General features: G+C 39.6%; 1 protein-coding gene across 2 annotated transcripts in view; it reads left to right on the top strand.

Moving 5' to 3' along the window:
* LOC124134104 (acetylcholine receptor subunit beta-like 1) overlaps positions 1–13,951 on the top strand; it is a 65,669-nt gene that overhangs the window by 31,505 nt on the left and 20,213 nt on the right. Inside the window, exon 1 of one of the 2 annotated variants that reach the window (XM_046498755.2) lies at positions 8,790–9,203. The exons of the other annotated variant lie outside the window; for it this stretch is intronic. Within the exon in view, the coding sequence (XP_046354711.1) occupies positions 9,116–9,203 (88 nt within the window). The 5' untranslated portion in view covers positions 8,790–9,115. Of the gene's footprint in view, positions 1–8,789; positions 9,204–13,951 lie in introns of those variants that run through there. 2 annotated transcript variants of the gene reach the window in all.

Here is a 13,951-nt window from a genome sequence, read left to right as displayed (position 1 = left end):
ACTTAAACAATTAATATTCTGTTTGGAAATGAATAATTTTTGTTTTTATTAGTAACGTATTTGTATATCCACGCAGTGTCGTCTTTGGGGGTCTGCTTTAATTGGTTCACTCACTTGCGTTGCACTATGTTCTTTCTTTCATAACAGAAGTGGGACCACAGAAGTACTGTTTAATTGGCTTGTGTCATGACAGACCTGAGTCCTCAAAGCCAAAACAAAACACACACTTTGAAGCAGACTGGGATACTAAAACAAGCCAGTATTGATTTCGCATGGGCTAGTTATTTCTCTTCTCGTATAGCCCTTCTAAAGAGTTGGCGAAGAGGGAAACGGGGCATAAAAAGGGCATTTCTTTGTAAAACAGTACATTTGCAGTAGGGAAAAAGCTGATTCAGACAGACCTTTACAATGGCAAGCATTTCTGTTTATTATGTTTAACCAGAGGCTGTTGGCCTGATCTTGTCTGATCTTGGGGCTTATCTGAAACGGTGACAGCTCTTGGTTTGAGCCTTGTTAAAGTCACTAGCTTAGCCCAACAGCTGTTGGTGAGCACACAGGGAATGTACATTAATGATATATATTTTACGTATGTCAATGTTTGCTTCTCGTTTTATAGGCTCGCAACTGGTGCTATTGATAAGCTAGAAAATGGTCCCCGTTTTCTCGAACATTTTCTTATGGACTCACCAGCACAACAGAACACCCCGGTGTTGCGGAAACCTGGTGTCATCGGTAAGAAGACACCCCCACAGGTTGCGAACACCTGGTGCCATCAGTACGACAGGACACCGCAAATTCTACGCGTCACATACATTTCTAAGTACCATTTTTGCAAACTTTGGCACTTTTTTATCGATATTACTTTGGGACTGAATTACATTTAGGTAACTACCATGTACATGGATGTGTAATGTGTTTGTTTTGTTTGTTTGTTGTTTAACGCCGTACGCAGCAATATGTGCATTAAGTCCGTATCCACAAGACATTTATTATTTAGCACTTGCTACACAAGACGAAGACGCAAGAAGGCATATTCAAAATTATACATGCCGGCTGAGAGAATATCAAGCAGGCTGATGTTAACCTCATTATCTAATTTGGGTGGAATGTAGAAGATACAGTATCAAAGATGTCACTTTTGGATTTCAACTTCTCTATTCCTTCACTGCGACATTTCGGGACATGAGCTGGTGCCTTTATGTATTCGTATTTCCAACGTTTCGTATATTCATTTTATTCTTACAGTGCTACATTTGCTTGCTTGCCTAAACAGAAGAATCATCTTTCCCGAAACTTCACATTGAAAGAATAAAAAGGAAATTGAAACAGAAAGGTCAATCCTTTCTTCGCTGAATAACACTTGTCAAATGAATTCAATTGTCAGAACTGTCAGATATGTAGCTTGTTGCTGGGTGCGAAAGGACGTAAAGAGAGTGGAAGATTACTCGGGTAATATAAGGTAGTTTCGAATGACGCTGTACCAGTATTATGTTTTAGTTGTTTAGGAAAATGCACATCCAGTAATGAAGAGTTATGAGTGAGATTGTGGTATGTGTGAACTCTATGCAATGTTGTCTGTCGACAGGATAGTATATGTCGGTAACACCCATCAATGTATGAAGACGCCAGAACCAATACAAATTGGTGGTTTCTGACTAAGGCTTTGGGAACACCATTGTGTCAACCAACTAAATATATGTCGAAATGTCGAATCCAATTGTCGAAATTCGGATATGATGCATAATGCATAGATGTTATTACAAAATCATTACAGAAGGGAAAGAGGGGGAGAGAGAGAAAGAGAGAGGGGGAGAGAGTAAAAGATAAAGCCATTAGTCTTGTGAATAGTTATGTCCTTTTTCAGAACCAACAAAGGGTTCCTTGCCGTTCGTTTCATCCAGAGTAGCTTGCACTTGAGAGTGTAGTGAGACAGTACCATAGTCTGTATGTATGTGGACAGGACATTGTGTCTTTCTTCAATACTTACTAACGCATGCCATTACATTACAGCCGCATAGGTTAGAGGCTATTTTGTTTCGAATTTCATGAAAACTCCATATCTGTTTTGTTCACCAGGGTAGTTAATTTTACACTCCATACCTACTTAAACACATAAATACCAAAACACAGCAGATTCAGTGTCGAAATACGTCTAACTAAACAGTTTATCAATATCAAGTGTGTTATAATATTATTATGCCTCTTGTTTTTGTAGTTTCGTATTGAATTAGAAAACATAAGTGAACATCAAAGTGCTATTCTGGTCATCAGCTTAACATAGATGATACCTTTACAAACATATGCTGATTCCCTCTTTTTAAGGTTATAACCTTCAGTGTAAGATACGTACTTTCTGGGTTCTTGGTACATATTGCTATATATTCCCCTAGGTGAAGTCAGAGCCATATTCCTAAAGTGGGTGTCGCTCTTCACTGGAGGAGGTGAGACTCGTCCATGTTTACACCGACTATGCCGTGTCTGTGTTTACTGATAAACACGGCACTATCTCCATCTTGTCTCCCTCATAGTCTAGATGATGGGATATTGGACATCTTTGCAGAGATAGACTCCTTTTATGTCTACATCCTGTAAATATTTTGATGGTTTCCTATGAATGGTTAAGTGCATGGCATGAAAAAGAAGAATAGAAATTGGCACTGTTTCCACTACACTTGGGAGGTACAAGACAACATAGAGCTTGTTTGGGCTTTTATTTGTTGCCACGTGTAAGGAATCTTAGAGGGCATCGGTGCAAAATGCCCCACATAGTCTATACCTCACTTGAGACTGTCATGACTGCTTGAAACTTTTCACCATCTACTTGCATGAAGCATAACTCAAATCGGTTTTTCGCACGATTCATTCAAGTTTGAATGGTAAGCGGTATTTAGTTTTCTTTACTCGCTAAAAGAAGCGTAACGTTAACATCACCTGTCTTAGTACTGCGGTATTTTAAGTTGGTTGTTATCGTAAGTTATTTCACAATCGGTGTGTTATGCTTATCATTAGACGCATGGCCTATCCACATTCATGTTGTCGTGTATGTAAGAAAACATTACGATGTGAAACCTAATGTATGTTATGCATCTTCTCAATAGTCAATCACCTTCACGTCATGAAACATCTCTAGGCTATTGTACATCCTGTATGGCCATGATCCCTAGTAACCTCATGTACCATGAAGGCCACAAACACAATCTCCTGTCCACCGTATGTTATGCAACGCCATGATCACGAGTACTCTCCAGAACCATGTACATCACAAAATACCACAATTCGTTATGTCCAAGGTTGACATCCTACACTGGCATTCTATGCTGACATCCTACGAAGTCACTACGCCTGGTGTTTTGAAGTTCATAAACTACCAGAGAATTGATTCATTTAGGAAATATAAGAAGCTACAGAATGCTACCAAATGGAAAATGACTCATTCCGCCTGAAGCACTGATATTCAAGACATTAGGCGCACTTTATTGCGTTCGTACCCTTTGTGTATGTCCCTCAGTTGCCGATTAAGTACATCCAATTAACCACGAGATATGGGACACTAACTGGGGTATAATTTGCCTTATCCACAATATACGATCACTGTAAACAGATAAAAAGCATCTGAGTCAATTGGAATTTTAATTGAAAATATCCCACATAAGAAATCGACTGTGGCAAACTGTATTGCATGTTATGTTCTCTGGACATCTTTGAATGGAGGGAGTAGGAAGGAAAATGTTTGTGGCTTAGAATTAACTGTTATGTTACAGCATTTACAATCGTACTAGAAATCATTTCACTGAAACTTCTTCGTCGTCGTCAGGATTATACATCTCATTGATGCCGGGTTATATATTTTCTTGATATCAGGGTTATATCTCTTTTTTATATCAATATGTCTTCTTGGAAAATTAGGTGTATATGTTTTCCTGATATCGGGGATATATTTCTTCTGGGTAGCAGGGGGACACCAGAAATGGACTTTACTCATTGTACCTATGTCGGGAATCGAACCCGGGTCTTCGGCGTGACGAGCGAATGCTTTAACCACTACGCTACCTGACCGCCCCTCATTTGTGAAAGCTGATCATGAAGTTATAAAGTTGCGTGTAATTGACACTGGTCATTTTAATATTAAATTCATAGTCTTGTTCATTTGTTTCGAATTCAAGTTCTCAGTGTGAAGAGCCAACTCTTTTGCCTCCAGAGAAGCCCACCGCCCGATCTTCAAACAGATGTCTCAAGCTGTCGTCATCACAGGAAAAAAATATCATCCTCTAACTCTATGATACACTGCGTACACATGTGTTTAGACAATGATTCATGTATGTATCCTGCTCAGGCGGGCGTCTATAGGACTCACACATGGTTTGTTGGGCATATTATCTGGGTTGAAGATTACCCATTGATACACCCACGTTTGAGGTATCATGGTAACCTTATTCTTCTCCTATATATCATACTAATGTCAAAGTAAATTTGAAACGCATTCCTTTATTAATAGCTTTAAAATGTCAGAAATATTTCTCATATTTCTCGACCTGCCTGCTAAGTGGGAATATGGTGAAACAATCCCTATATTATTCCACTAACGAGGCACCAGTATCTCCCTGTTCTACACTGTGTGGGTTGAGATGAAGGTAGGACGGTGCATCGACCTGCTTGTGTTGTACTGTGATTCTCGAACCGACAGGAAGGGGTAACTGGGGCACTTTCTGGGTCATATTATTGAATTTATTACAGTGATGAGAGTGCTTTGACCCGTACACCAAGGGAAAGAAAGAAATTGGAACATAAATCATTAGCATTTAATTACAGAGATACCATTGTCGATCATTGTATGTTCCTTGCTGTTGATACCTTTGTTTGAGATTGCACGGTTTCTGTTGAGATCCTTTGACTTTGAGTTATTGCACGGACGTCTTGCTGAGGGTACTACTGAGCACTTCGTACATGTTGTAGCCATATGTATCATATATATTACTTTTAGGATACATTGTTTATAGTACGTTATATTCATGATGATCTATGACAAGTGATTTTTAAGTCATACCAGGGGTCACACTGATTAAAGTGTACACAGTGCATTATAATGGTAATGATTTAACAGTGCGCATTACGGGTAGATTTCCTTCACTCACTCACTCACTCACTCACTCACTCACCGACTTACTCACTCATTCACTCTCACAGGGGCGGTAGGGTAGCCTAGTGGCGGTGTGGTAGCCCACTGGCCTAGTGGCTAAAGACCGGGGTTCTATTCCTCACATGGGTACAATGTGTGAAGCCCATTTATGTGTCCTTCGCCTTGATATTGCTGGAATATTGTTAAAAGCGGCGAACAAAAATACACACTCTCACTCTCACTCTCTCACAACGATTAATTTACTTTGTATAATTATTTCGACACATACGTCGATATCTGATTTTGATCCCTGTTAATTATGTTATATTATTATGTACATAAGAAGGTCTATTTTGTATTTCAATGATTTCCCTACAATTGTGCGTTGGTTGATTCGACACATATTTATATTTAACTGTTCACGGATTATTTCTAAAATACCCTGTGTCATGACAGCGCCTTCACTCACGGCGGGTGCAGGACGTGAACACTCGTGGAACTCGGGAACACCTGGTGTCGGCATTGTTTACAGTGATTACTGAGGTCATGTCTCTTGTAATATGTTGGTCCAATCGTTAGAATTTAATGGCTATCAGCGCTAATATTACCGCTTCATGAAAATTCGAGCGTGATCACCCCAAAATCATGACTCACCGATTTGACATTGATGTCGTTAATTGATCGCGAATTGGATGCAGACAGCCAAGTGCACGCTCATCTGTTCAGCTGCACGGTATATATTCACAAATATGGTTGTGATTTGAACACAGAAAATATGGTTACCACATATAACTTGATAGGTACTATGCAATAATAGCACGTCTTAAGAGTGCAAAGTGTAGTTATGGTGATTTTTTAGCTGATATTTCATTTGAGAGAAAAGTATATTTTTAACTTAATATTAAGGTGACGAGTGAGCGAGCGAGTGAAGGGGTAAGTGAAACAACATATCACAACGGAGGACCCAGAGATGGGCGAACGATTTAGCTTCAGGCACTGAGTTACTCCACTGCCCCGAATGGAAGTTACATAACCACAATGATACATGTATGTCATTACTGCGTCATCATATCGAGAGTTTCATTCACATAAAAATTCAATATTATATTCATATGAAAACATGTCTAACATTGATCTCAAATTTCTGTTGGTTTTTTTCCTTCTTGAACGACTTTTCATTCATATTCGCATCAAGCTCATGTTTCACGTGAAAGGAATGTGAAAGCTTGTAATTGATTTTAGGGATAAAATATTCCAACATAACTGACATATGTCAATTACATCTGCCCCATGCCGCAACATAAATCTAATTTGTTTACATGTCAATTCTAGCGGAATGTGATCATTAATTGAGCGTGGAGTTGGGGTTGGGGTAATCACGGCAAAATGCACGACGGTAGGGCGGAGAACACAACAGCTGGTCGTCAGGCACAGCTGGGGCTGTCTAACAAGCTGTGCTTCACACTACATTATTCACAATAAAATTGATAGGAGGATTGAGTCATGGTCGAACGCCCTATTTGCCTTCTACATTCAATATCATATACTTGTGTTGGGATTTACAGTGTTTGTTTGTGTTACTTTCTATGAAAGATATTGTGTGGATTTAGATATGAATTTCAGCTCAAATTGCTATCACGGAACAACGTCTTAGTTGTGTTGGTTTATTGTTTGTTTGCAGGTAACGGCGTCTGTAAATAATCGAGTCTGGACCAGACAATCCAGTGATTGACATCATGAGCATCGATCTAAGCAACTTTGATACTATATATATATATATGACATGTACCAAACAGGTCAGCGTGCCTGACCACCCGTTCCCGTTAGTCGCCTCTTACGACAAACATGAGCTGCTGAAGACCAAATCTAACCCAAATCTTCACGGATGATCGTCTGAGTAATCTGGTATTACAATCAACAGGCAATCATAAACTTAAACGGTGTCCTGATTAAACTAAGACAACGACTCAATGTCATTCAATGCACAAGTTACAATAATGTAGAAATCCTGTGGGCGCTGTGGACATATGAGCCCAGTATATGTGGATTTGAGGGGCAAAATAAATGTCTGCTTAGTCACTCACTAACTCGATATCCAAATCTTAAACGAACAATATGTATACACAGTTGCAACATGACAAAACATAATTCGACACAACTAATTCAGTGTAAACAATAAGGAAGACGTCAAGGTGCGATATATATTTCATAAACACTTAACATGCACCTTATCAACACATGTGTTAACTTCACGCCGAGTCCATCAATGTAACAGCAATATCACGGCGGGGTACACAAGGCATACATGGGCGTCACAGTGTGGGCAGTTGAACCCAGGCCTTCGTCGTGACTAGGAAACAAGGCTACCCTTGTGAAGTCAGTAAATGCACAGTGACAAGTCATGACAAAAGTTAACCCGCTTATCAACATGTTTTCATGAAATCAACATGGACATTAATCCAACGACAACCTGACCAACGGTTTTATTTGTAGATTGCATTAGGTGCCTTACAACCTACCAATGTCAGGAATTCCACGGTATGATAATCCTTCCCGGAATTACCCCCCGTAGCCCGATGACTAGCTTTTGATGTATTCAAAGTACCTAGGCACTCACAGGGGAAGGCGAGTCATTCAGGAAACATTCCCCCGGGAGCCTCAGGGGTCGGATAACGATACTGTAGTTAGAAGGTGCTCCCTGCACACAAATATGCTGTCCGGGATGGTTGAACTTACACTGTTTCAGATCATGTTTGGCGATTAGTGTTTATCTTTGAAATGTTGGACTTCTTAAAATTGCGCCTACCTTGTCATCCGTCAACTTCTAAGTAATGCCTATCAAACAATTCTTCCTGTTATTGTTTATGAATTTGATGTAACGTTAATTGTTACTTTTTGTTAATTTCGATGGATACCTCGGATAATCGAAATGAAAGGTTTGCATTATTTACAAAGATGGTATTTATCAAACAAAATAACATGTAGTGATAATTATTTGTTGAATAAACTTGGGGACTTAAAGTGAAAGAAGTGAGTTGGGTTTAATGCTACTTCAACAGTGTTATCATGGGATGAAAGCCCCAAGTGATGCGGGTCTCAGCTGTTCCACTTTAGTAGAACCCACGAGCACGGGGTTAAATTAAAACAAGGCATCATAATCAGGGAGAATCTTGGATTCGAACCCACGATCATTAGGGCGCTCGGTCGTCGTTAGGTGTCATCGAAGTATCTTATCCTATGAAGTAACTCAAGTTTATAGTTATCATAATCATATCCTTAGAGGAAGTAATTAATACTGAAGGAGGCAAATGTTCATGTTGTTGTGATCGATATGACAATGACAATGGTCTCGTTTGAAGTGCATCAACAGCCCATGCATTTAAACATAATCCTCATGAAAAGTATCATCATGATCATGAAAACAATGGAAACATCCTTGGTTTATCTAAACACACAACAACTTATGCATATGATTAATTTCCATTTTACCCTTAACAGTTACCCCAATCTACTTAAAAAACAGATGTCCTTTTTCCATGTCATCAATCTATGTATATATCATGTATGTTTGAGTGCTCCCGAGTCGGCGTGGCCGTGGCAACATAGCGCCCACGTGGCTAACTCCTGCAGCATCAGTGAGATCCTGCTTACTCTGCCCGCCGGCTGTTTCCTCTGCTAGCTCTCGCCATTCCCCCACAAGTTTGAATCACCCGCACCGCACACACGAACGAAGCATACGGCGAAAAAGGACGCTTAGGCAATATTCAATAGATGCATATATCCACTGTCTCAATGCCTGCACCAAACAGTTTCCATCCTGTTAACTGACTTTGATATTCCGAAGCACGTGCTGTCATGGGAACTATAAACTTTACAGGAAGTACCTTGACGCATGCGTACTGAGTGTCTTGACACACCGAACAACAACCGACCTTAAAACCTGTAGTAATAGGTTATGTTGACTCGGAGTGATAGTCGGAGTTGGAGAGATCATGCACTATGCAGATCGAGAGTTCGGGATTACTGTTAGCTGCGGTGACGCTGATCAGTGTTTTAGTTGAAGCCAAAGAGCAGTACGAGTTGCGAGGTAAGAGAGACTTAGTTATGCTACCCTTGTAGCGCCATCTCTTCCCAACTTCCATTGATTCAAGCCCTCACAATAATCACCGCTCTCCCTCACACACTCATCCCCTTGACGCTTAGCATCTCGCAGCGTCCATATCTTCACCCATTTTCTTTCCCTCGGATCCAAAACACGGCCCAACTGACCTTATCATTGTGGGCCGTTGTGGTTGGATCAGATGCGTTTCTAACTTGAAGTCGCCATTTACTTTATGTGATGTGTTTACGAATATTGCCTCGGAATTTATGTTGACTGGAGTAAATTTGGCTGTGAGCGTCGGCAAAATGTAAACGCGGCAATGTTTAATGTCACATGTGAACAAATGTTGAAGACACGACCGTTCATTATATTAGCATGCTATAAATTGATCAATAGCCAGCCCTTGGGTTCAATCAATCCCTCCATTAGGATAAAGTTTCACGTTGAGGGGAGGGCTATTATTTTTAATGACTAGAACGATAGACTTTCATATGGTACACACTGATACAACCACAATTCATGCACATCTTCACTACTGCTTAATAACATAGTGTACATAAAGGAACATGCGCGTCGACGCAATAAAGCCAACGTGTGTGCTGTATGCGCTGCCAGTGATATATGACAGACATGTTGTGCTAGTCTCTCAATACTAAGGCGTTGAGAAGACCAGGCAGTGTCTAAGCTGTGAGACTCTAAACTCCAGTATTGACCGATGATGGTTGCTACACAAAGTCTTTACTACAATCGTCCCATCACTCCACTAGATTGAGGGCTTTTGAATATACAGCGTACGACGAGGAAATCGTTAACATATCTGAGTTTATCATCCATCCGAGATACTTGCTGAACTCGATGCTACATTGCTGTCACTATGGTACGCTTATGCACAAGATCCGGGGTCAAATACGAGATGTGGCTTTTGATAGGATAAGTATTCGGCTCCACTGTATATATGTTTAATTTGGATGTCTGCTACAGACAGGGCTGTCGTGGTTGAACATGCCATGTTATGAATGTAGGTAATATCACATATCTGTTACACGATAAATCATCATTGCATATGTGCCGAAAATAGTTAATGACTGTTCGCATTTTGTAAAGATTCAGATACCTATTTATATGTATATTGATAGTGTTATCGGTCAGAATTGATCAGTACCAGACGCATCTTAACATCCAAAACACTCATTCTAATAACATCTTCAGAAAATTCTTTTTGTATGTATTGAAACACAGACCCAATTAAGAATTCTCTTATAGGCATAATTACATGGTATGTGTATTCGTATAAAGGTAATCCTCATTTGAGAAAAGCATTTATTTTTGTCATATTCATTAAAATCTTGAGTCAATTTGACCCTCACCCCGGTGTTTGTTTACACATACATTAAGCATTATTCCTAAAGGTCCAAGGATCCAGACATAGTTTGGTCTCAATACAGAAATAACCAGAAACAAAGGCAACATTTTCATGACATCTTGTCAGTTGCCTATTCCAGCATGGCCTACGACCAGACATGTGTGTGTGAATGAAAGTGGTAATGATAGCACATGCAGATCAATACATGCAGCCACGACATTGGCAGTGCGACAAGCAGGATTTCAACCCTGGAGACAGCCGTGGATTAGTCAGATGGACATCACACATTCAATCATCATATTAGCGCTTACTCCTCATCAGCTGGCTAGTTATCGTTTATTTGGTTTCCTTGTAAATCAGTTGGGGTATGAGTTGCCCTTACCACTGATGATCCTTATTTAGGCTATATATTTGCAGAGTGGATACCTTAGCGTTAGCCAATCAATGTATTGTACTTGCCCTTATTGAACAGTTTTATTATTTTTATATATAATGGCAACGGCATATTTAACTTGGTTCTTTGTCGTGTATGTCAGGTACTTCCTCATTGCGCAGGTTTATGTTAGTCATTAATATATTAAGAGCACAGTTCGAACACCTTCACGTCAGTAAGGCTGCATCAAGTATCACATGTATGATCTATGTCTTCAGTGAGAAGGTTATTTTCGTGAAATACATCCAGTACTGGCTCATGTATTGGCAATATTAGATATCTCACCCATCATTCACTATGTTGATCGAGTGGACGTAGTATTTCTCCATTTCTCTATCACTGCAATTGGAAAGTTTAGTTTAATAATAACAATAATATCCACAACTTCATCAAGAGAATGCCTCACATTGAAAGAAACGATGTATCTGTTTCAGTGTGTTAGTATTGTCATTCTAATAGCTGTATACGTTGGGGCATACATATGGCTGAAGTGAAAGAGCTGATCCATAAGCACAGCTGTTGGGAAACGGAAGCCATCTGTGGTTGTGCGTTCTCGGGATGTATATGAAACTATGTTGTTTTGACACAGATTATTACTTGATTCGATACTTAAGAAATCGGGTTGTTTTTGCCTGTTGACAAATCTTAGTTTAACCTTACTCTACATGATAGTTCATTGGTATTAGGCGAACATATACTTCTGAGAATGTGAGTAAGTGATATGGTAAAGTGTAGCATGTGGCTCCAGATGAATCAATGTCAAGATAAAACCGATGTCAGGCCTCCTGGAACCGATCCGTAGATGAGCACCACAGGTGGCCTCATGGCCACTATTTTCACTTGAAACATCAATATTACTTTAAAATATTAATTATCACTTCCATAATAGCTATTGGGTACGTCATGGTGAATGGTTGGATTAATCGGTATTGTTGGCCAGTTTCATGACTATATTGTATATTGTTGAACAAGCGATCTGGCTAGTCTCATGACCATAGTGTATATTGTTGAAACAGCTATGTGGATAGCCTCACGTTCATAGTGTATATTGTTGAAACAGCAATCTGGATAGTTTCATGTTCATAGTGTATATTGTTGAAACAGCAATCTGGATAGCCTCACGTTCATAGTGTATATTGTTGAACCAGCGATCTTAATAGTTTTATGTCCATATTGAGTATTATTGAACCAACGATCTGAATAGTTTCATGTTCATAGTGTATATTGTTGAAACAGCAATCTGGATAGCCTCACGTTCACAGTGTATATTGTTGAACCAGCGATCTTAATAGTTTTATGTCCATATTAAGTATTATTGAACCAACGATCTGAATAGTTTCATGTTCATAGTGTATATTGTTGAACCAGCAATCTGGATAGTTTCATGTCCATATTATGTATTGTTGAACCAGCGATCTGGGTAGTTTAATGTTCATAGTGTATATTGTTGAAACAGCAAAAGGAGTAGCCTCATGTTTATAGTGTGTATTGTTGAACAAGGTATCTGGTGAGTCTCATATTCATAGTGTACTGCACACATAGTCACATTACCACATTGTAGCTGTAGGTACATCTAAGGTCAAATAACATTTAATACCCCTTATATCTTCAAACAACAAACTAAGAATATGCAAGTAGGTATAAAACCACCAACCTATACAATTGCCTATTAGTTCATGACAAATCGTCTTAAAATATATATTTACTTTGCTGCACAAGATATACTCCCGTACTTTCGCTTAGTTTAGCTGTACTTACATAATCTCATAATCATAACTCAGTTCGATGCTATGGCCAATGGTACTGGAAGGAAACCTAAGGAACTCTCCGCTATGTCACAGTAACCTGTTCCATCAACCCACCGTTAAATTGACACGTACACCACTCCAACTCCTGACAGTATAGTGACATGTTGGATATCCCTCGTTCTTCCTACAGCTCCTCCAGGTATGTCCCGGACGAGGATACCCACATCGGAATGTTCGAGCCTGCCGCAGTGACACAGTGTACGCTACTGTAATGACTGCTGAATGACTCTGGGGAGCAGGGAGGGGGGATGAGGGCATATTCCAAGTATTGCCTAATGGGGTGTAAGCCCAGGGTCAACAGGTGTGTGGGTCTGCGAGTGCTCACGTGGCAGAAGTGTGTGCTTCGCGGATGTCATGCAAGAAACACATTATCTGGTCTGGGAGTTGTAAATGTAAATGTCATTACCACAAACCTAGAACAGAACATGGTGACATATTCGAAATAATATTGAGAGTCCGAAGATGAAACAACATGCCCATGCTCATAGTGTAAATTGTTGAACCAATCTGCATGATATACTTCATGTTCATAGTGTAAATTGTTGAACCAATCAGCATGATATACTTCATGTTCATAGTGGAAATTTTTGAACCAATCTGCATTGTATATTTCATGTTCATAGTGGAAATTGTGGAACAAATATGTTTTGGTATGTTTCCTAGTGCATATTAATGAATCAGCGATCTCCCGAGTGTCATGTTTATGGCGTATACCATTGGACCAGCGACATGGCGAGTCTCATGCTTATAGCGTATACCATTGGACCAGAGACATGGCGAGTCTCATGCTTACAGCGTATACCATTGGACCAGCGACATGGCGAGTCTCATGCTTATAGCGTATAATGTTGAAGGATAAGTTTGTATCATGTTAATGTATAAATGTATAAGTGGTCATATTAGTCTGTTTGTAGTATATATTGTTGAACCAGCAGTATGGGTCGTCACATGTTCATGGTTTGTCAATACAGACGAAGATGGCAAAGAACAATATGCACGTGTCTCATTGATCTAGCTTTTCCTGCTATTGGGCGTCCAACATCACATACAGCTCACTGAGGTCAAAACATTATGTGCTTATGCATCTGTATAAGAGAGGTTTATGTGTTATTAATATTCCGTTTTAAAG

The sequence above is a fragment of the Haliotis rufescens genome, unplaced genomic scaffold, assembly GCF_023055435.1.
Source record: "Haliotis rufescens isolate VD_foot unplaced genomic scaffold, xgHalRufe1.0.p SCAF_1, whole genome shotgun sequence".
In the NCBI taxonomy this organism is placed as follows: domain Eukaryota; kingdom Metazoa; phylum Mollusca; class Gastropoda; order Lepetellida; family Haliotidae; genus Haliotis; species Haliotis rufescens.
Note: the sequence above shows the minus strand (reverse complement) of the source record. Positions and strands in the feature narration are given on the sequence as shown.